Source organism: Apus apus, chromosome 24, assembly GCF_020740795.1.
Source record: "Apus apus isolate bApuApu2 chromosome 24, bApuApu2.pri.cur, whole genome shotgun sequence".
NCBI classification, from domain to species: domain Eukaryota; kingdom Metazoa; phylum Chordata; class Aves; order Apodiformes; family Apodidae; genus Apus; species Apus apus.
Window position 1 is genome coordinate 6505837 of NC_067305.1, and position 22735 is coordinate 6528571.

The 22735-nt window shown below is 53.1% G+C and overlaps 2 protein-coding genes across 5 annotated transcripts in view; both read left to right on the forward strand.

Annotated features, from left to right (window-relative positions):
* Nucleotides 1-22735, forward strand: part of LOC127393964 (uncharacterized) — a 56333-nt gene that overhangs the window by 11364 nt on the left and 22234 nt on the right. For 3 of the 4 annotated variants that reach the window (XR_007891562.1, XR_007891563.1, XR_007891561.1), the window contains 5 exons: nt 210-320; nt 890-1019; nt 1380-4156; nt 4647-4816; nt 5747-6215. The exons of the other annotated variant lie outside the window; for it this stretch is intronic. The gene's annotated coding sequence lies outside the window, so the exon portion shown is untranslated. Of the gene's footprint in view, nt 1-209; nt 321-889; nt 1020-1379; nt 4157-4646; nt 4817-5746; nt 6216-22735 lie in introns of those variants that run through there. 4 annotated transcript variants of the gene reach the window in all.
* NOP9 (NOP9 nucleolar protein) lies at nt 16641-22642 on the forward strand. The gene is made up of 7 exons (XM_051639586.1): nt 16641-16802; nt 18472-18639; nt 18767-18908; nt 20458-20650; nt 21199-21339; nt 21834-21925; nt 22420-22642. Exons 1-7 carry the CDS (start codon nt 16667-16669, stop codon nt 22517-22519), a joined length of 972 nt encoding a protein of 323 aa, XP_051495546.1. The 5' UTR covers nt 16641-16666; the 3' UTR covers nt 22520-22642.

Genomic DNA, 22735 nt, shown 5'->3' on the forward strand with positions numbered 1-22735 from the left:
CTTTCATGTATGTTTATGTAATCTGTATCTATAGATACAGATAAATTTGACTCATTTGTTAGCAGAAAATTTGATCTTTATTTACAAGACTGGAACTGCAATTTTAAGATAAAAGGATTCTGTAATTAATTATCGCTGGTTTGTTATTGTGGCAAAGTATTTTAGAATATGCGTGTTTATTTAATTATTTTGAAATGTTTTTTGTTCAGGTTATTACTAAACTCAGGATTTTAACACCACTAGAAATAGTAATGTCGAACACTGCTTGTGATGCAGGGAGCACAACAAAATTATTCAGTCTGATTACAGAACACTTTAAGGTAGGCTCTTAAATGTTATTCCATATTTTACAGTTTTTGTTCATCACTTTTATCTGGTTGATGATTTGAGAGTTTTTCCCAACTTCTAGAACCTTAAATGCAGTCAGATTTTTTCTGTGATTCTCGGGCCTAATGTTACCATTGTAAAGAGTAATCTAAATGAAGTTCCAATGCTGCGAGTTCTAATCTTGACAGTTACAGAGATAAGGATGATACTGATTAAAGCTGAAAGTTTTGGATTTGTGGCATTGAATTTGAGCAATACTGAACCTAGGAAAGATTCAGAGATAAAATAATCAAGCATTTTCATTTGCCCCTTCTTTGTTCTTTCAACCTGCTAGAAAGATGGGGCTAATGTATTGCAGAATTGGAGCACTGCAAAAAAGAGCATTGCCAGAGTAGTAGAGGTTGAGGTGAATTAGTATGTGTCATTTATGAGTATGAAAGCCTCAGAACTTTTACAAAACTGTATTGGTGTCTATTGGACTTGCTTTCATGTCTACACTGCTGGTAGCTTCTTCACGTGTCCTCTTCTGCTTCCTGACCTGTATCCTCTCTTTCTTGCATAGGTGACTTGGGCATCACACGCATTCAGTGACATTGACCTGCGTATCTTCATTCCCTGTTGACCATGGAAAGCTTGATAATCATCCCTTTAGCTTAAGCCTTGGCAAAGGAAAACTACAGCTTGAATGTGAGGTAGCTCAATGCTAGCATGAAAATAAGTCTTCCAAGAAGTCATTAATTTTAACCAACATTTAGGTTAGTAGCTAGTTCTTGAGAGGAAAAGCAATATCCAAGAAAAAGCTCTGTTAATTTGTTCAGAGCAGTAGTATGAGACTTTTATATAAGTACTCACTACCAGAGGGAAGGAAAGATAAGTGACAGAAGTGTGGCTTGCTTGTGCTGATAAGCTAGAATGAATACTTCCACAAAGAGAGATTGCTGGATCAGTTGATAGATTCTTGCAAGTGTGTATCACTAGAATAATAGAGAAGTCAGTCTGATTAAAAATCCTCTAACTTTTTGAAATACTTGCTCTTCCTTGCATCTTCACAGAATGTGGCTTTTACAACTGTCCAAAGAAAATACTTCAATGAAACAAAAGGTTTGGAATACATAGAGCAATTGTGTGCATCTGAATTCAGCACCATTTTCATAGAGAGTCAATCAAAGTGTGTTTAACTAAGGAGAAGACACCGTGTCCAGATAAGTTTTTAACAGCTTTTTTACATTGTTAGTACACAAGTCCGGGGCTTGTTGCGGAAGTTAGAATATCATAACAGAGCTATTGTTTTATTTTGCTCTCCAGGGTCAGTGTTTCTGATATTGCTAGAAATTTAAATAGAAGCCTGTTATTTATTGAGTTTAGTTTTCAGAGGTTTCCTCTTTCTCCTTTTTACTCTTTCCTTGACAATACACCTTAACAGCTGTAGTTGCCTTTCTGGCCTCAGGAAATGTTGTCCTTGTACCAACCATTTTACATAGTGATACTTGGTGACCTGAGTCTTCATTTCAAGCCACACGTAACTACTGAAATATGTGTGTTCACAATACCAGCTGTGTAGTGTGGGGTGTGAAGTGTACAGATACTCAAACATTCATCAATATTTACATGCATAGATGTGCACTATATGTGGGTGGTGAGTATTTAAAACATGATGCTTTGGCAGTGCTGTCAGCCCTCAGTAGTTGTAAAGCAGAAGTGTGCATGTGATTTCTTTAGTGCACCGCTTGGCCTTGTGGGATTTAAATAGCATGCTCATTAAAGATTGTTTCTTTCCAAAGTACTACTGTCTTGCAGCTGCTGCAGCTTTGCTAAAATATGTTGAATTTATTCAAAATTCAGTTTATGCTCCTAAATCACTCCAGGTGTGTTTTCAGGGGAGGGAGAAAACTGCTATGATAGATTCATCATCGGCATAAAACCTCGATCTAGTCATTAATAACAGAGGTTCTCGGTAAGAATAGCAAGTTTACAAATTACAATTTTATAAAGTCATGTTTCACCGAGTTCCCTTGATGCTTGTGTCAAAGAGCTGACCATTTATATTTATTTCTGTATTGCAGAACTTGCATACCATTCAGAGCTATAAAAAACCCACCTATCTGAACAGAGAAATGCATTGCAACTCAGCACAAAATGTCTAGCACAGGAAATCCTAGAAGTGAATTGCAGGAAGAAATAATACATAGTAATCTTTACATTGATGTCTGTATTTGATACAAATTTAGAAATCACGTTGATGCAAAATTTGCGTAATATGAAATGGAGAAGGTGACATTTCTGCAAGAAGTTGCATATATTGGGTTAAAATGCCTGTGTTTTTATTAATTTTACACAGGATAAACGTGGACTTGGAAGACTGTTTTGTTTTCCTTTAGCTCTAAGGGATAGTGGCAGACAAAGTAATTTCTCTACTGATGGTCACATGCAATGAGGTACTTGATTGCATAGAAGTGCTCCAGAGGGAGAACAATGCTTGGAGCACTTGATGCACCCAGAGTTCCTTGCCTTCTAGGCAGCAGAAGCTGCATGACTTGCCTGCTCAAGCCTGTTACACTTTTGGTTAGAAAATCTCGGCACTTGCACTTTGCTGCCTGCCAAGTTCTGATCTCCACCTCTGTTCAGAAGGCCGCTTGTCACCCTGATATAAAAAGGGGAGCCTGGCGATTCCTTATTCTCCATGTATGACTTTTAAAAAGCTTTCCACTTGGAGAGATGTCATAGAATCTTAAAATGGCTTGGATTGGAAGCGAGCCTTAAAGTCATCTCGTTCCAACCTCCCTGCCATGGGCAAGGACACCTTTGACTAGATCAGTCATCTTCAACCTTCTGCTACTGCCCTTTCCCTTTTCCTTCCTTCTTCTTTTTAATTTTTGAGAGGAACAGAGAGTACACAGTTAGATCTCTTCCTCAGAAGTGGGAGATAACTGTAGTTTCTTTCTGTTCATCTGTCATGCTGTGTCCTCAGTTCCTTCTTGTTTGCTCTGGTGCTTCACATGGAACTGCAGGAGCCAGCCACTCTTAAGACTGGTACCACCAATGCAATATTTCTCTGAAAGCTGCTCCCAATTCCACAGGTGGTTTTGAGAGGAAGGAGGTCACAGGAGCAACTGAGAACAGTAAACTGCTTTAAGATTCTTTTAGCAGTATTGCTGCAGAATTTTTATTGCCCCAGTGGCAAGTTTGAATCAGGCCATACACAGCAATTTCCATCTTAACCCAGAAGCCTGCTTGTGTATCTTTGTGTCAGCTATTAACAGGCAAAAGTCAATAGTACAGGCACACACTAGAAACACCTAAATCAAGTTCTGTGCCAGTATTAATTCTGGAGGGGCTTGTCTCTTCATTTACTGTACAGGGAAATGAGCCCTCAGTTGCTTAAAGGTAGGCAGCATGGACACTATCCCAAATGTAGAGTTCCCCCTAAGTGTTGTCATGAGTTGCATTTTGTGGTAAATATGTCCTTAATTAAACTGGTTTTGAATTTGCCCACCTTTCTTAAATCTCCTGACTACTGCTTTGTTCTTTTAAAGCATGGTATTTCAGCAGTGTTTGTATTATCTATCTGTCTTTATGCTGTTAGTTGCTTGTATTTGTATCAGATTTCTTCCTGTTCTGTTTTCAGTCAGTATGTTTATATGGCCCCAGTGTTTTTATTTGCCTTCTTTCAAGCCAACAGCATTGAAAGTTTCAGGTATTTAGAACTATTTAGGTATGTACTGGATGTAAATATTATAGACTGTTTTTTTTTTAAAACAGATACAGTCAACCCTCAAGTGTGAGACACTGGGATGTGTAACATGTAAAAGCCCTGAACATGCAAATAATTGTTTAGTTATACGCCTGTTATTTGGCTCCTGTGTTGCCTGTAAGCCAGGTCTTTAAAAAAAAATTAAGCTCATTATCTTTTGGACTTCTAACTATTTTAGGTGATTTTCAGAAATATACTTAAAATGTTCTGATTAGTATTTGATCTCAGATTATAATTTGTCTCCTTTTGTACGGTTAGTTAGTTTTTAATTAGTTCAATTGAGAGAAAAAAAATGTGAACTGCACCACTGCAGTAGGAATGTAATACTACTACAAAAAATACTGAAAAAAAAGAGCACACATGTGTTTATATACTTCAGAAAATGATGTAATGAAGGCTAATATTAAGTTCAATTAAGTTACCTGAATTCCTGAAGTGCTGTAGTTCATATGACAAAGAGGGATGTGCTAAGCATCCCACAAGCATTCCTGTTTCCTGAAAATGCCACTTGACATTTACCATCTTTATTTTTCTGAGTGGATTTGTCACATGGGTTTTGTTTTCAAAGGAACAGTCACACGCTTTTTTGTGTCCTGAATTACACTAAAACTCCGGGAGGAGGTCAAAGACTTAGATCCAATATCCTGGAGCCACTGGCTCATACTGTAACAACATGAGATTGGACTGTGTTCAGGAATTACTCCAGGATGAGGAGCTCTTTTTTTGGCCTTCAAACAGGTAATAGTTTATGTTTAATACATAGTATTCAATACATGGTATTTCTTTTTAAACATCTTTTCTAAACTATGAAAGTATGCAGTATGACTCAGTATGTTTGAAAAGTGTTTAATGATTTTTTAGGTGACAGTTATATAGTGGACACTTAATTTTCTGAAGTCTTCTTTATTATGATAGTGGTATTTTTCTCAGGTGTTTTGCTACGATAAGTTAATTTCTCTGATAAAATGCATAGAAGTGAGTGAGCTAATAGCTTCTGTGAAGAAGTTGAGTTTGTCTCTTTACTACCATGGCTAGATGCACTGTTGGAAGGGCACGTAATGTACTCAATAAAAGCAGGTAAAGGAACTACTGATGCAATACTTGTTGTGCATGCATATTTTTTCTATTGCTTCAAAGAACATAGTGGTCCACATCAATGTAAAAAAAAAATACAGTTCTGGGCTATGAGTTAGTCCACCTGAAGTTAAGTCACGTAATCTTAATCTCTGTCACAACAGAAACACTGTCCAATCTAACAAAAAGAATATTGCTGAATTTACGTGTGTCCACCTTTGCAGTGATCACTACGTGCTTAGCTATAGCAAGCATAGTTATGACAAAGTAATTTGATAGCAGCTGTTTTTAACCTGTTTTCTGTGAAGAGAGAACAAAAGAAAAGGATGAGCACAAGTATCACTAATCAATTGTGTGCATTTCAAAAACAGATTTTATTACAATTTAAGTTCAGTTTCTGATCTGTTTACTTCTGCTTTACAGTTATCTCAAAATTCCTGGACACAGAACAACTACTTTCAGTTTTGGTACAAATTCCAAAGCAGGATACAGTACATTTTGAAATAGACCTGGCTATAAAATGCAGCAAAGAAAGAATTCAGGCAAGGTGTGGCTGTCTCACTACTAAAAAAAAAATCTTTGTTTTACTTCTAGGAGAGAAATCTCAACATAGAATCACAAGTAGGTGACAAGGGCAGCAAGAGCTGTGGCTCTTTTTTTGAGGACAGCCCAACAATGCTCTCAGAAATTACAGATGCAGGAGCCCCTGGCAAATGGTTTAAATGACAAAGAGGATACATCAAGAAATCTCCAGCTGTTCTGTTCTTTCTTAGAAGGACTAACAGCTCTCCAAGTATTTCAAGTCCTTTTGCTCAGATCAGTAAGACCTGCAGTGAAACAGAACCAGTCCAGAACCTATTCAGGCTGCTGGGTTCTTCAGTGTCCTAAACCGGGAGCGTAAACACTGCAGAAATCTGCACTTCCTGTGTTCCCTTTTTCAGGGACAGAGAAAAGGACATGTCTGGTCATCAGTGCATGAGGTGAACAGCTGGACCCTCTGGTTCCAGTCACCAACAGCCAGTTGTGTTTTCTCCTCACTTGTGGAAACTAAAAAAGTGAAACCAAGCTGGGTTTTTTTTGTTGGTCTTATTTTTGTTTATTGCATTTTTTGTTCGTCTGTGGTTTTTTTAATGCACATCAGCTATGGCTCACTCTGATGATCTATAGTTGGCAAAGCTTTCACTGAAGTCCATAAAAAGTCAAATAATACAAGAAAGTCTGCAAATACAGATCCATTGCCTTACTCCAGTGAGGTTCTTTTCCTGTTTTGCGGAAATGTTTTCCTATAGATGTTCCTGACCTGTCTTGGGGGCACTGGACAAGGAGATTGGACCTATCACATCTCAGGGGTATTTCATTTTACCCGAGCTGATGGCAGATCCTGTGTCCCCAAGTGTTTCACCCAGGACCACACAAATCCACTTGTTGCTTGTGGGTGAGGATAGGGGGTTCCAGGGAACCAGCATGGGGAGCCAGGATTTCCATCTGAGCTTTAACCCCCACAGAGCCAGTGCCCAGAGCTGCTGTGATAAAAGAGGTTTGCAAGGCAAAGGTCTGTCCCCAGATAACATCGTGTATCATAGAATCATAGAATCCTAGGGGTTGGAAGGGACCTCGAAAGATCATCTAGTCCAACCCCCCTGCCAGAGCAGGGTCACCTAGAGTACATCACACAGGAAGGCGTCCAGGCGGGTTTTGAATGTCTCCAGTGAAGGAGACTCCACAACCTCTGGGCAGCCTGTTCCAGTGCTCTGTCACTCTCACAGTAAAAAAATCACTGAAAAACGCCTAACTCCATCTTCCTGACACTCACCCTTTACGTATTTGTAAACATTGATGAGGTCACCCCTCAGTCTCCTTTTCTCCAAACTAAAGAGACCCAGCTCCCTCAGCCTTTCCTCATAAGGGAGATGTTCCACTCCCTTAATCATGTCTGTGGCTCTGCCCTGGACTCTTTCAAGCAGTTCCCTGTCCTTCTTGAACTGAGGGGCCCAGAACTGGACACAATACTCCAGATGGGGCCTGACCAGTGCAGAATAGAGGGGGAGGAGAACCTCTCTTGACCGACTAACCACCCCCTTTCTAATGCACCCCAGGATGCCATTGGCCTTCTTAGCCACAAGGGCGCATTGCTGGCTCATGGTCATCCTCCTGTCTACCAGGACCCCCAGGTCCCTTTCACCTACACTGCTCTCCAGCAGGTCAGCCCCCAACCTGTACTGGTACATGGTGTTTTTCTTCCCCAAATGTAAAACTGCACTTGCCCTTGTTGAACTTCATCCGGTTTCTCCCCATCCAAGTCTCCAGCCTGTCTAGATCTCTCTGAATGGCAGCACAGCCTTCTGGTGTGTCATCCACTCCTCCCAGCTTGGTGTCATCAGCAAACTTGCTGAGGGTGCATTCTGTAATGTAAATGCTTCCCTTGGCAGCGGAGGGCAATTCAATCAGCAGACAATGATTCCAGAGCACTTGGAACTCTCCTTTCCTCTCCAATATAAAAATCAGAGGGGGGAATCTGTGCTGGAGCAGTTCAGGAAGGAGTGGCCTAGGATTAAGGTAATAAAAGTGTCAGCGTGTTTGAGTTCTTTCCCTTTTTGTACAGACGAGCGAGGTGCCAGCGTGCAGCCTGCGCTCCGCTCTCCGGCTCGCAGGAACCCCGGGCGCTCCGGGCCGGGGCCGCCCCCGTCGCTGTCCCCGCCTGCCCCGTCGCTGCCGCCGCCCCCGCCGCTTCGAGCCGCCCGCTGCGGCAGGTCCCGTTCCGCTGGGGGGGAGCCGGGCCGGGGCAGCCCCGGGGCAGCGGGGGCAGGGGAGCGGGGCAGGGGGCGGACACCGCCGGGCACGGGCGCCGGGCACCTCCCCGCCCGGCCAGAGCCCCCCTGAGCCTCCCCCGGCCCCGCTCGCCCCGGGCAGCCCCAGCCCCTCCCCTGCAGCCGCTCCCCAAGCCCCCTCCTGCCCCGGGGATGCCCGTTTGCATCTTGCCCGGCTCTGACACAGTGAGACCAGTAATTCTGAGATCCCTTTCATCAGTCTCTTCACCGAGTAGTCCTCGAGAGATCTTTCCACGGGCGGTTTCTCGTGGGCAGGTCCTCACTGCTGTCTTTTCCCTCCCCGCCCCGGGGCGTGTCCCCAGAGGCAGGTGACAGGACCAGCTGCTGCTCCCCAGCCCTTAATTCCAGCTGGTGTTCCAGCTGCCCCTATTCCCAGGGGATTGTGGGGAGGGCCCTGGGCGGGGCCCGGGATATATGAGCCCCCGCCTGTGGCCGGGGAGCTCAGTCTGCTCTGGGGCTGTTGGAGCTTTAGAGCTGTTTGAGTGTGTTTTGAAGCTCTTTGGAACAGGGGCACCCGTGTTGTGCAAGAGGCTCTGGGTAAGCAGTGTGTGTTGTCAGAAGGATGTTGGTTGCCTGCAGCTTTTTCTGCTGGAGGTAACTTCATATGGGCTGTTTTGGGGTGAGAAGGTGGTTTAACATTCTGTGGTGCATCTTTCTTTTTTGCAGGTGATGAGGAACCTGCTGACTGTGGGACTCGTGGAGTTGATGAACTGTGGAGCTTTCTTTAAAGGAGGATGGCCTGAGACCTGTGGCCCCTGAAAGCTAAGTTGAGGGATGGGTGCTGGGGAGGCTTAGGGGAGGTGGGGACAAAGTTGGGAATTGCAGGGAGGGATTTTAAAGTCAAGAGCTGGGGAGAGGGCTGTCTGGGAACTGTCCCTTTGGGCAGGTAAAGGCAGTGGGTTACTCTTCAGTGTGATGTCAGCGTGTGCCAGGCAGGGCAGCTCCAGCCTGCGTGTGTCATGGTGTAGTTTGTGTGGTCTGTTGTCTTTTGTGTCTCAAACCCTCCTTGGGTCCCAGTCTCCTCTTTGTGCTCCAGGAGCACAGCACTCGCCTTGCAGCCCATCCTTAGGTCTTGAGCATCATCTGTGCTCACCCTCATAGTGCCCGTGGGGCGCTGCTTTTCTTGCCTGAACTCAAAAGCCCAGCTGGGCCTCGCGAGTCGGGTGTCTCCTCTTGATCCTCTTTTTGCGCCGGTGTTGCGGTCGGTGTCGTCAGCCCCGCTCTGGAGGCTTCTCTTTCACAGGGAGAATCTCTCTTTTCTGGGCATTCTTCCCTGTGTCCTTGCATTCTTGGGTCTTGCCAAGGCTTCTCGTGCATCCGTCTGTTTCGGTTCTGACTGTAGCTTCTTGTCACGGTTTGCAATGTTTGACCTTTCTCTGGGGCTGCCTTATGGCTTCCTTACTGCTGAAATCACAAGTGAATTGAGTATAGAAATATTGGGGCTAATGTGTTAATTAAAGGGATATCAGTTCAAATTGCATGCCTGTTAAAGACTTGTGCAAACTGACAACTGCTTGACGTAAGCGACTTGACTTTGGACTGGACTTGTGACTTGACTTAGCCTGAGTATCTGGAGTGATGAGGCCTTAGGCTGCCATTCTAATTAATCTTTCACTGACCTCGTGTGATGAGCCTTAGTTAGACCTTGACTCTACCAGCTGTAATAATATGGAAACAAGATGTGGGCAAGATAATTACTCAAGACAACCTTCTGAACTGGGAAGATGCATTGACTGCAAGTTAGGTGGGAGCAATTGGACAAAAGCAGAATGTGGAAGACTTTTCCAGCTGAGAAACAAGTGGAAGAGAGCAAGACTGGAAGCACCCAGATCGAGCTGCAGTAAACTGGTTCTGTGGCAGAATTGAGGGTCTGAGCTTCTCTCTCAGGTTGGAGGTGAAGACTGGATCCAGCTGCACCTAGGCTCTGCCCTGAGAAGAAGCTGAGAAACCAAGGAGGTCCTGTCTGAAGCTCACAACTCGAAAGGAGGGACTTTCTAGACTCTTCAACACTCATCTCATGCTTGTGGTCTTGTATGTCTTGCCACCTGGTGGCATCTGCATTGGAGGAGGAGGTTTTTTGTTGCTGAGAGTTTCCTCTCATGCTTGTGTCACATCCTTTGTGTTTGTGTGTTGTGTCTCTGTGCTGTTGGGTTGGAGCTGCTCTCTCTGGAGGCTGTATCAACTGTGGGGCTGGGAGAAGAACAGCAACGAGAGCCTGTGGTTTGTGTTGCTGTCCTGTCTATGACGGTTGGGACGCAGATGGAGCATTTGAAGTGAAGTAGCAGCCCTCAGCAGGGGAGGGTGGTCATTTTCATAGTGATTTTGAGAGGGGGTGGCTGGAGCCACCTGGGAGAGGCTGCTGGAGCCATAGCCAATCAGGTTGGGTGTCTAAGTTGTTAAGGCCTGAATGTGTGGGGTGTAATGTTAACTTGCTTTTTAGCTTCCCTGTAGGTAGTTAGGTTCTCGAAGATGTTCCTAAATGGGAATCTCTGGAATTGCATCCAGCTGATTGCTTGTTACTGCTTTTTCAGATGCAGGGAGAGGAGCCACGCAGCAGAGGGTGGTGGAGGAGAGGAGCAGAGCGCGGTGAGGAGCTGGGTCGGTGCGTATTGAAGAGCCTGGGTGAGTTGTTCTCTGGTGTGTGAGGGAAGGTGTGAGTGGTGCCTCTATCGACTGGCTCATGGTTTGGGTTTGTTTTGTAGGTGCAAAGCACCGAGGGAAGTGGGAGAACTGCACTGGAGGTGCACTGGAGCAAGGTCAGTGACAATTAGCAGGCTCAACTGGCAGTTGTTTTCCAGGTGTCATGTTGTCAGTATGTAATGAGCATCCCTTGTTTGTGTTTTCCAGGCAGCACACAGGGCTGGACGTGGCAACCCATAACCATCAGAGGCCGGACAGGTGAGCCACGAAGGTGAGTGGTAGATGTGGGAATAGCTGTGGGCAGGCTGTGGGCTCGGGCAGTGTCTCAGCATGTGCTGTTTGCTTCAGTTTTGCAGCCTTGGAGCAGTGGAGCAGCATGCCAACGGGCCATCTGTGGAGATGACACAGGCGTCAGCCAGGTTGGTGCCTAGGAGAAAGTTACCTGTGGGAACTCAGTGAAGCATTTACCTCTTGGGTGTGTAGGTGCTGTGCAGGCTGCAGTTGGGACTGGGTGCGTGTTTGGGGTGAGCCAGGGTGGTAGCAAGGAGGGTCATGGGACTTGTCACAAGCATAGCAGTGATTTGGGTCTTTGGTATCTTAGATGCCACAAGCAAGGATGGCCTCAGCGTCCGATTCTGGAACTGGTAGGTAAGCAGAACATCATGGGGGTTCTGAGCAGGGGATGTTGACGAGGTTGGCAGTGGCTCATGTGATGCTTATCAGCACTAACTGTGGGTTTGTTGTGTTTTTTTTTCCAGATCACTATGAGGAGCCTGGTGATGGCAGGAACATCCCGGGAAGGACGGCTTGTCGAGGAGGAAGGCTGCAGAGCCCTGGCCATCTGAAAGCTAAGTGGAGGGGCTGGGAGGAGGGGACAAGGTTGGGGATTGGAGGGGAGGGTTTCAAAGTTGGTGTAGGGGAGAGGGCTGGCAAGGCACAGTCCCCTTGGGGCAGGTCAAGGGATGGGTTACTCTTCAGCACAATGTCAGTGTGTACAGGGCAGGGCAGCTCCAACCTGTATCTGGCGTGTACTTCGTGTCGTCTGTTTTCCGTGTCTCAGACTGTATGTTCCTTGGGTCTTGGTGCCTCCATAGCTCGGTGACCAGCAGGCACCTCGGTAGCCCTCCCAAGAGTCCGGAATGCATCGCTTCACCGGCACAGAGCCTGTTGAGCCCTTCTTATCTCAGAATTACAGCTTGACACGTGGATCTCTTTGGCGTGTGTCACATCCTGGCTGTTTCGGAGCATTCATCTCTTGCTGTTGCCAGCCAGGTGCTGCCCGCAGCTCTGCTCTTGAGTCTGCAGTTTCCACAGAGTCATCTTCTGGGGTTTCATCCCCGTGTCCTCATTGGTCTTAGGTCTTCCAGCTCAGCTTCTCACACATCCCTCATTCTAGTTTTGATGGCAGCTTTCTCTTGTGTGTGGTGGCAATTGCCTCTCCTTGGCAGGTCTGCTTTAGAGCATCTGTGCCATCGTGGCACCGCAGGGCTTCTCTGCCAGCATCATCTTCCCTATGGGAATTGTTCTTCTGTCTGGTGGTCTTCTCATGTATCTTGGTCACGTTGCTGTACTTGATAAAGTGGAATCTTTCACTGAGCAAGGACAAGAGAGTTACAGAAAGTTAGAGTTCTTGTGAAACAAAGATCCTGCTGTTCAAACAAGAAGATGAGGAGGTACTTGCTTTGCTTAAAATGTGGCAAAACTGCCAAAGTTGCTGTAGGTGAGTGATCTCTTCCGCTTGCTGCAAGATCATGAATATGAAAACCCCACTTCCAGCACTTAGGCTGCCCACCTCCAACTGAAGACCCCCACTCAGTGTGTGTGCTGTAGCTCTAAATCAGAGCGAGACATTCACTAACCAATCAGAGTAGAATAACTGTGAATATGTATTAGGTGGAGGAAGCTAACCAAAAGTGTGTGAATGTGTGGAGTTTTGTGACTTCAGGGGGCAGCTTTGCGGCTTACCACCTAGCACACCATATTTGTGCAAACATGCAATAAATGAAAATACCTTGGCTTTGTATGTATTTTGGCATCTTGCATACCAGGTGAATGACCCCACTTTTGGTATAACAAGGTATAACACTCGTGGCGTCCGTGTGTAGTCCTGGTCTGTGTGTGAGGGTTGGAGCTGCCCTGCCCAGGGATGCAGCAGTACTGATGACAGGGTAGCATAGTTTTATGGAGGGGTGGAAGTAAGTTGGTTTGGACCAATTCTGTTGGCAGAGACCATACGGTCCATCTCTGGGCCAACAGGTGTAGGCAGCTGCCACAGTTGTGTTTGCTTTTCTTTATGGTCAGGGGCTAGGATTGGATCCAGCCGCACCTAGACTCCTCTGAGAAGGAGTTGAGAAAGCAAGGGGGTCCAGTCTGAACCTCGTGACTGGTTGGGAGCAGCAGTTAGTGTGGAAGGGGAGCGGGTCAAATCTGGAAGGTGCCTTAGCTTGCACAGATAGGGCTCTCTAGCTGGGTTTTCTTGTTCTAGCTGTAGTGAGAAGGTATATGCAAAAGGCCGAGAGACCTCTGGCCTCACCAAGCTCTACCTGTGGCTGTGCAGGTGACTTGCTTTACAGGGTATGTTTGTGTTGTTTCAGATGCAGAGCAACGAGCAGCAAGGCCAAGGGCACGGAAGAGGGGAGCAGAGTGCCGGCTGAAGAAGGACAGGCATCCAGTGCCGGAGTATCGGCAGGACAGCTGGTGGCTCTGACAAGCTTGAACTTTTTTGGCTGGATTTTCTGGGTGCGAATCCAAGTGTGAAGCGAGATGTTATCAGCAGAGCGGCCTCTGGCAAGGTGAGTGATGGATGGGGTGCTGAAGTAGCAGGCTTGAGGGGCAGTGTTACGCAGAGGGACAAGCCACAAGGCATGGAGGGAGCAGAGCGCTGGAAGGTGAGTTGGCCGACGGTGTTGGAGGGAAGAAGCAAGTGGTGGCTGTGTTGGCTGCTTTCTAGGGGTTGGGGTTTTTATTTTGGAGGCACAAGGCCAGGAGCAGAGCAGGACATCAGCACTGCAGGTGACTTGGGGGAGGTGAGCAGTGACTAGTGGGCTGAAGTAGCAGGTGTTTTTCAGGTGTCATGTTGTCAGTTGTTCTAGGAGCATCCCTTGGTTGTGTTCATAGGTGGTACACAAGCCCTCCTAGTCCCCCGGGATCCCCACCTGGATGGTTCAGGATGGCCTGGTTCTGCAAATTGCATTTCCAGAGACAAACAGCAGCTTGGCAGCTTGTGGTCAGGACTCTGGAGAGATTTGAGAAGGCCCCAGAGCACCTTCTGCATCCTCTCACAGTCAGCATGTGAGCACCCGGTGGTGCCAGGCGGAGAAGTTGGAGAAGTCCCTGCGGAGCAGGGAGGCAGCAAAAGCCGCCTCCGCTGCCACATCCGCCGCCCCCCGCGCCCGCCGGTGCTCCCAGGTGTGGACTGGGCACCAGTACACACCACTACGGACCAGTACGGCCCGGGGAGCCCCCCCAAGCCGCCCCGGCCCAGTAGGAACCAGTAACCGCCCTGAACCCCTCCTGGCTCCCTCCCAGTTTGCCCAGTCACCCCACAACCCGCTCCCAGTAGCACCAGAGCCTTTCCTGACTGGTCCCAGTATAACCAGTAAAGCCCCAGAACGCACCTAACCCCACCCCAGTAAATCCCAGTATAAACCACTTCCTCTCACTTCTCTCTGAGTTCTTCCCAGTCTCCTCTCAGTGACCCTGAACCCCCTCCCAGTCCATCCCAGTTGCCTCCCAGTATGTCCCAGCACCCCCCCAATCCTCTCCCAGTATATTCCAGTCCCTCCCAAGCCCCTCCCAGTTCCTCCCAATCCCCTTCCCAGGGAAGGGGCTGAGAGAAGGTCCCGGGGGTCAGAGGTCACGGGGAAGGGAGGGTCAGAGGGGAAAGTCGCCCAGGGTCAAAGGGCAGAGGTCAAGGGTCACCCGGGGTCAAAGGCCAGGGGTCACCCGGGGCTGTGGGGGGGTCAAGGGTCACCGGGACCCTCAGGGCAGGGGCTGAGAGAAGGTCTCGGGGTCAGTCGGGGCGAAGGGTCAGAGGTCACGAATTGCCCAGGGTCAAAGGGCAAGGGTCACCAAGGGGGGGGTCAGGGGTCACCAAGGGGGGGTCAAGGGTTACCAAGGGGGGGTCAGGAGTCACCGGCAGCTCCCGGGGTGGAGCAGAGGTCACGTGTCCCAGGGCAGGGGTCAGAGATCAGGGGTCAGTGAGGGGTCAGAGATCAGTGAGGGGTCAGGGGTCACCTTCTCCAGCAGCACCGCCATGGCCGAGCGGTAGAGCTGCAGCTTCTCCTCCCGCTGCCGCAGCCGCGACGCGTCCGGGGAGCCCAGTTTGAGGTGGCCGTGCTGGGGACCGGGGTTACTGGGGGGGGCTGGGAGGGGGACTGGGGGGGCACTGGGTGGGACTGGGGGGGCACCGGGTGGGAATGGGATGGACTGAGAGGGACTGGGAGGGGATTGGAGGGACTGGGAGGGGATTGGAAGAGACTGGGAGGGGATTGGAAGAGACTGGGAGGGACTGGGAGGGGATTGGGAGAGACTGGGAGGGACTGGGATGAACTGGAGGAGCACTGGGAGGGACTGAGAGAGCACTAGGAGGAACTGAGGGGGCACTGGGAGGGACTGGGATGGACTGGGGGGCACTGGGAGGGGCTGGGAGGGGACTGGGAAGAACTGGAGGAGCACTGGGGGGGGGGGGGGCTCCCTCACCATGGCAACAGTTCCGGGATGGGGGGAGGGGCGGAAGATCCGGCACCTGCGGGAGGGGAACGAGTCAGGGGGGACCCAGGAGTTCGGGGGAGGACCCGGGAGTTCAGGGGGGACCCAGGCGTTCGGGGACCCCCCCCCCCCAGTAACGGGCACGAACCTGCCGCGGCGACTCCCGCCGCGGAGGATTCTGGGAAGGAGGCGGACCCCGAGCGGGGAGAGGCGAGCGGGGCGGGGTCTGGCTAGAGCGTCCGCGCGGCGCGGTGCATGCCGGGATGCGCGGAGGCCGCCCCCGCCCGCCAGGGCTCCCGGGCGGGTTTTTCGGCGCCTTTTTCCCCCCCTCCTCCATCCCGGGATGGGAAGAAGCGCCGGAGACGCGTGAATCCCCCCCCAACCCCGGGGGGGCTCTAAAGGGGCCTCGTTCCCCGCCCGGGCCCGGCGCAGTCTGAGAGCGGCCGCCATTTTGGCCGCGCTTTTTATATCGGCGCGGGGCATTCTGGGATATAAGGAGGCAGGCTATGCTGTCGCGGTGCATTGTGGGATACAAGGAGGCACCGCCATTTTGTGCCCTCCCTCCCGGTGCATTGTGGGATATAAGGAGGCAGTGTCGCGGTGCATTGTGGGATATAAGGAGGCACCGCCATTTTGCGCCTCGCTCGCGGTGCATTGTGGGATATAAGGAGGCAGTGTCGCGGTGCATTGTGGGATATAAGGAGGCACCGCCATTTTGCGCCTCGCTCGCGGTGCATTGTGGGATATAAGGAGGCAGTGTCGCGGTGCATTGTGGGATATAAGGAGGCACCGCCATTTTGCGCCTCGCTCGCGGTGCATTCTGGGATATAAGGAGGCAGTGTCGCGGTGCATTGTGGGATATAAGGAGGCACCGCCATTTTGCGCCTCGCTCGCGGTGCATTCTGGGATATAAGGAGGCAGTGTCGCGGTGCATTGTGGGATATAAGGAGGCACCGCCATTTTGCGCCTCCCTCCCGGTGCATTGTGGGATATAAGGAGGCAGTGTCGCGGTGCATTGTGGGATATAAGGAGGCACCGCCATTTTGCGCCTCGCTCGCGGTGCATTGTGGGATATAAGGAGGCACCGCCATTTTGCGCCTCGCTCGCGGTGCATTGTGGGATATAAGGAGGCAGCGCCATTTTGCGCCTCGCTCGCGGTGCATTGTGGGATATAAGGAGGCAGTGTCGCGGTGCATTGTGGGATATAAGGAGGCACCGCCATTTTGCGCCTCGCTCGCGGTGCATTCTGGGATATAAGGAGGCACCGCCATTTTTGCGCCTCGCTCGCGGTGCATTCTGGGATCGGCGGGTCCTCCCGCCGCCATCTTGGGCCGCCATGGGGCTGCGGGGCCGGCTCCGCCGTCCGGGGGTCCCGGGGCCGGGCCGGGGATCCCGCTTGGACCCCGACAGCGCCCGGTATTTCCGGAGGGCCCTGGAGACGCTGCGGGAAGGGCTGAGCCCGGAGGAGCTCGGTGAGGAGCCGGGACAGAGGCTCTGGGGGGGTCTGTGAGGGGTCTGGGGGGTATGTGAGGGGATTGGGGATGTTTGAGAGGGGCCTGGGGGGTCTGTGAGGAGTCTGGGGGGTCTTGGGGGGTTCTTGGAGGGGTCTGGGGGGGTCTTGGACGGGTTTGGGGGGTCTGTGAGGGGTCTGGGGGGGTCTATGAGGGGTTTGGGGGCATCTGTAAGGGGTTTGGGGGCTCTGTGAGGGATTTGGGGGGTCTGTGAGGAGCCTGGGGGGTCTGTGAGGGGTTTGAGGGGATCTGTGAGGGGATTGGGGGGGTTTGAGAGGGGTTTGGGGGGGTCTGTGAGGAGTCTGGGGGGTCTTGGGGGGGTTTGTGAGGGGTTTGGAGGGGTCTTGGAGGGGTCTGGGGGGTCTTGGAGGGGTTTGGGGGGTCTGTGAGGGGCCTGGGGGGGTCTGTGAGGGGTCTGGGGGGGTCTGTGAGGGGTCTGGGGGGGTCTTGGGGGGGTTTTGGGGGGTCTGTGAGGGTCTGTGAGAGGTTTGGGGGGTCTGGGGGGGTCTGTGAGGGGTCTGGGGGGGTCTGTGAAGGGTCTGAGGAATCTGTGAAGGGTCTGAGGAATCTGTGAAGGGTTTGAGGGGGTCTGTGAGGGATTTGGGGGGGTCTGTGAGGGGTCTGGGAGGGTTTGTGAGGGATCTGGGGGGGGTCTGAGGGGTTTGGGGGGGTCTGGGAGGGGCTTGGGGGGGTCTGGGAGGGGCTTGGGGCGCTCTGGGGGTTACAGGAGGAGCATTTAGTGGCTGCTAATTGATTTTGGGGTCCATTTTGGAGCTTTTGGAGCCTTTTCTGCTCATTCTGGGCTGCTTTTCTCTGTCTTCCCAGCCCTTTTCACCCCCAACGTCCTGGCCAAGGCCCTGGCAGCAGCTCTGGGGGTTGCCCTGGACCCTGGGGGGTCCCGGCTCCTCCAGGGGCTCCTTCCCTGAGCCCCCCGCAGCTTCCTGGCCCAGTTGCTGCCCCTTTTGGTGGTGGGGGGCTTGGAGGGGCCGGCCGGGCACCCCTGGGGGTCCCGGGTGCTCGAAGTTGCCCTGGGGAGGGTGGGGGAGGACCTGGGGGAGCCCCCGGGGCAGGAGGAGGGGGCGGTGGGGCAGGTGGAAGGGGCCGTGGGGCAGTTGGTGGCTCAGGTTTTGGGGGACCTGGTGGGCTTTGCCCAGCACCCCACAGGCAGCTTCGTGCTCAGGGCCCTGCTGAGGGTCCGGGGGGGGGAGCCTGGGGCAGGTGAGGGGGTTTGGGGGGGTCCTGGGGGGGATTGGGGGTCATCAGGGGGACTTTGAGGGGGGATTGGGGGGCAGTTGGAAGGCTTGGGGGGGGCATTATGGGGGTTTGGGGGTGTTATGGGGGTGGTTGGGGGGTCTGGGGGAGGTTTGGGGGGGTCTGGGGGTCATCAGAGGGGGTTTGAGGGGGGTTTGGGGGAGTTCTGGGGGTGATTTGGGGGTCTGGGGGGAGGCCTGGGGGTCATCAGAGGAGGTTTGAGGGAGGTGTGGGGGGGTTATGGGGGTGACTGGGGGGTTTGGGGGGGCAATTGCAGGGCTTGGGGGGGCATTAGTGGGGTCTGGGGGGTTCTTGGGGGGGCAATTAATTAAGGGCTGTTAACGAGGAGCAAGTTTTAACCTTCCCCTCCACCCCTCAGAGCCCCCCAAGGGGGCGGGGCCCAAGCGCAAGGGGGCGGAGCTTCCCAAGAAAGGGGTGGAGCGTCCCAGTAAGTGGGCGGGGCTTCCCGGGAAGGGGGCGGAGCTTCCCCCCTCCTTCCCCCCCCTGCTGGGGCAATTGGCCGAGGCCTTCGAGGAGCACCTGCCCTGTAAGTGCCCCTGGGGGGGGCAAATCCCCCCCCGGAACTGCCCCTGGGGGGGGTAGGAATCCCCTCCAAGCCCCTCCCAGGCTCCTCCCCCTTAGTTAACGAGCTGCTCATGAATATTCATGTGCAGCGCTGCTGGCCCCGCCCTGCGCCAGCCTGTGCCTGCAGGGGGCGCTGCGGGCCCTGGGCTGCAGCCAATCGGAGCGCTGCGCCCGCCTCTGCCACGCCCTGATTGGCCGGCTGGCCCCACCCGGCCCCGCCCACGACCAGAGGTGCGTGCCCATTGGCTGGGAGGGGCTGGGGGGGGAGGGGCTGCTCCCTGATTGGCTGGGAGGGGGTGGGGGCTGTTGTCTGATTGGTTGGGGCCCCCGTAATTACCTGTGGGAACTCATTGCCCCTAGAAACCCCTAATTGCCTCTGGGAAGCCTGTAATTACCACTGCAGATCCCCTGATTGTCGCTGGGATCCCCTCATTACCCCCAGAACCCCCGTAATTAGTCCCTAATTACTCCTAGGATGCCCCTAATTGCCTCTAGGACCCCCTCTAACTGTCCCTAGGGACCTCCTAATTACCCCCAGAACTGCTCTAATTACCTTTGGGAACTCTTAATGGCTCCTAGAAGCTCCTAATTGCCCCTAGGAAGCCCCTAATTAACCACTTCAGATCCCCTAATTGCCACTGGGACCCTCTAGTTTTTCTTTGGTTGGCTCTAGTTATCTCTTTGAATCCTGTAATTAGTTCTTGGACCCTTTTAATTAGCTCTAGAGTTACCTAATTACTCTTGGAATCCCCTTAATTACTCCTGGGAGCTCCCTGATTATCCCTAGAAACCCCTGAATTACCGTCAGCTCCCCCCTAATTATTTCCAAGATCTTCTGATTACCTCTAGGGACCCCCTAATTATGTCCAGGACCCATCTAATTACCCATGGGAACTCCTTATTGCTCCTAGAAACCCCTAATTGCCCTAGGAAACTCGTAATTAACCATTTCAGACCCCTTAATTGCTACTGTGACCTTCTAATTACCCTTAAGTCTCCTCTAATTACCCGCTTGAACCCTATAATTAGTCCTAGGAGCCCCTTAATTACCTCTGGAGCCCCCTAATTATTCCTGCAGCCCTCCTAATTACCCCTGGAAACTTCCTAATTACCACCTGCTACCCCCTAATTATGTCTAGGACTCCTAATTACCCATAGGGGCCTCTTAAGTAACCCCAGAACCCTTGTAATTTTTCTTAGGAACTCCATAATTATTCTTAGGACTCCCCTAATTGCTTCTAGGACCCCCCTAACTGTCCTTACAGACCCTTAATTATTCCAGGATCCCTTTAATTACCCTTGGAAACTTCTAATTGCTCCTAGAAACCCCTGATTGCCTTTAGGAAGCTCCTAATTAACTGCTACAGATGCCCTAATTGCCACTGGGACTCTCTAATTATGTCTAGCTGCCTCTAATTACCCCTTTGAACCCCCTAATTAGTCCTAGGATTGCCTTAATTACTCCTGGGTTCTCTGTAATTACCTCTAGAAACCCCCTAATTACTGCCGCCTCCCCCCTAATTAGTTCTAGGATCCCCTAATTACTTCTAGGGGCCCCCTAATTATCCCCAGGACCCCCTGATTACTCCTAGAACCCCCCTAATTACCCCCAGGACCCTCTGATTACCCCTAGAACCCCCCTAATTACCCCCAGCCCCCCCCCAATTACCCCCGTGCCGCGGCTCCCTGATTGGCCGGCCTGTGGGGTTGGTGCCCTGGGATTGGTGGGTGTGGGGGGGCGTGTCCCGGCGTGCTGCCTGCTGATTGGCTGCCCCGTTAGCCCCGCCCTGGCGCAGGGGCTGCGGGACCCTCAGCTGGGCCGGGCGCTGGAGGAGGCTCTGGGGGCCCTGGACCCCCCGTCCCTGCGGGGGCTGTTCCGGGAGGGGCTGCGGGGGCACCTGAGGGGCGTGGCCTCCCACCCGCTGGCCAATCACGGCCTGCAGCGCCTGCTGGACCACGCCCCCGAGGACGTGGTAGGCGGGGCTTGGGGTTGGGAAGGGGCGGGGCTCGGGGGGGCGGGTCTCGGGGTTGGGAAGGGGTGGGGCTCTGGGTGGGGAAGGGGCGGGGCTCAATGGGGCGTGGCTTGGGTTTGAAAGGGGCGGGGCTTGATATGGCCGTGCTCGAAGGGGCGGGGCTTCAGGGGGGCTTGGTGGGGTGGGGCTCGAAGCGGTGGGGTTTAAAATGGGCGGGGCTTAGAGGGGCGGGGTTTAAAGGCACAGAGCTTCAAGGGGTGGGGCTTGAAGGGGCGGGGCTTAACGGGGTGGGTTTTAAAGGGGTGGAGCTTAATGGGGCGGGGTTTGAAGGGGGTGGGGCTTAATCGGGGAAGGTGTCAGGTGAGTGGGACTTGAATGGGTGTGTCTCCTGGGAGTGGGGCTTAAGAGGGTGGGGCTTGTCGGGAGAGGTCATGGATAGGAACAGAGGGAGCGGGACCTTCCCGGGTGGGTGGAGCTTCAGGGCAAGACCCGATTGGCTGTTGGGGCAGGGGGGGGCGTGTCCTGAGCGGTGTGTCCCCGCCCCCCAGGTGGGGGAGGTGCTGCAGGAGCTGGGCCCCTCCCTGGGGGAGCCCCTGGCCCGGGGGTGCCCAGGGGTGCTGGTGGCGCTGGCGGGAGCGGCGCGGAGGAACCCGGCCCTGCAGCCCGAGGCCCTGCGCTGCCTGCTGCAGGTGGGACACGCCCCCTTCCCCTCAAACCCCGCCCCCTTCCCCTCAAACCCCGCCCCCTTCCCCTCAAACCCTGCCCCCTTCCTGGGAACTCCATGCTCTCCCTCCCAAACCCCGCCCCCTTTTTCCAAACCCCGCTCCCTTCCTCTTAAGCCCCTCCCCCTTCCCGGGAACCCCACCCCCTTTCTCCAAGCCCTGCCCCTTTTCTTCAAAGCCCCGCCCCCTCGATGGGAATACTGCCCCCTTCCCCATAAACCCTGCCCTCTTTCCGGCAACCCCGCCCCTTCCCCAAACCCCGCCCCCTTGCTGGAAACCCCACCCTCTTCCCTCCCAAACCCCAGCCCCTCCCCGCAAACCCCGCCCCCTCCGCAGAATCCCCGCCCCCCCGTGGGAGGAGCCGGCTCTTCCCGCCCCTCCCCTTTCCAGGGGGCGGGGTTTCAAGGGGCTTTTGCTCCTCCCCCCTGAAGCCCCGCCCCCTGGGGCGTCTCGTCCAATAGGCTTTCGGCTGCTGGGCCCCGTCCGAGCGGCGCCGGGGCTGCGTGGGGGCGCTGGGCAGGCTCCGCCCCTGGCCGAGGGGGAAGGGCCTGAGGTGAGGGCGGGGCCTGGGCTGGGAGGGGGGAGGGGGCGGGGCTTTTCGTTAACCCTTTTACTCCCCAACTTGCCCCCAGGCTTCCTTATTTGCCCCCAGTCCCCCCTTATTTCCCCCCAGCCCCCCCTTACCTGCCCCCCCGCCCCTCTAACTTCCCCCCAGCCCCCCTTTACTTAACCCCAGCCCCCCCTTATTTACCCCCAGTCCCCCTTTACTTGCCCTCAGTCCCCCTTTACTTGCCCCCAGCCCCCCTTTACTTGCCCCCAATCCCCCCTTATTTCCCCCCAGCCCCCCTTTATTTACCCCCATCCCCCCTTTACTTGCTCCCAGCCCCTCTAACTTCCCCCCAGCGCCGCTTTACTTACCCGCAGCCCCCCCTTATTTCCCCCCAGCCCCACTTTACTTGCCCCCAGCCCCCCAAACTTGCCCCCAGCCCCCCCAGGGGAGGGTTTAGGGTCCCCCTGACCCCCCCCATGTCCCTCTCTCCCCCCCAGGCCCCCCTGGGTCCCGTCACCCTCCAGGGGTCCCTGCTGCTCCAGCACCTGCTGCACTTCCAGGACCCGGGGGTGGTGCTGGGGGGGCTGGGGGCCCTGAGCCCCCCGGCCCTGCTGGCCTTGGCCTGTAGCCCCCCCGGCAGCCACGTCTGGGACGCGCTGCTCAGCTCCCCCCATGTGCCCCCCCGGGCCCCGCGCCGCCTCCTGCGCCGCCTGCAGGTACCGGGGGGCTGGGCCCCGAAACCGGCCCCCAAACACCCTGAAACGCCCCAAAACCGGCCCCAAAATGCCCCAAAAGACCCCAAAAGACCCCAAA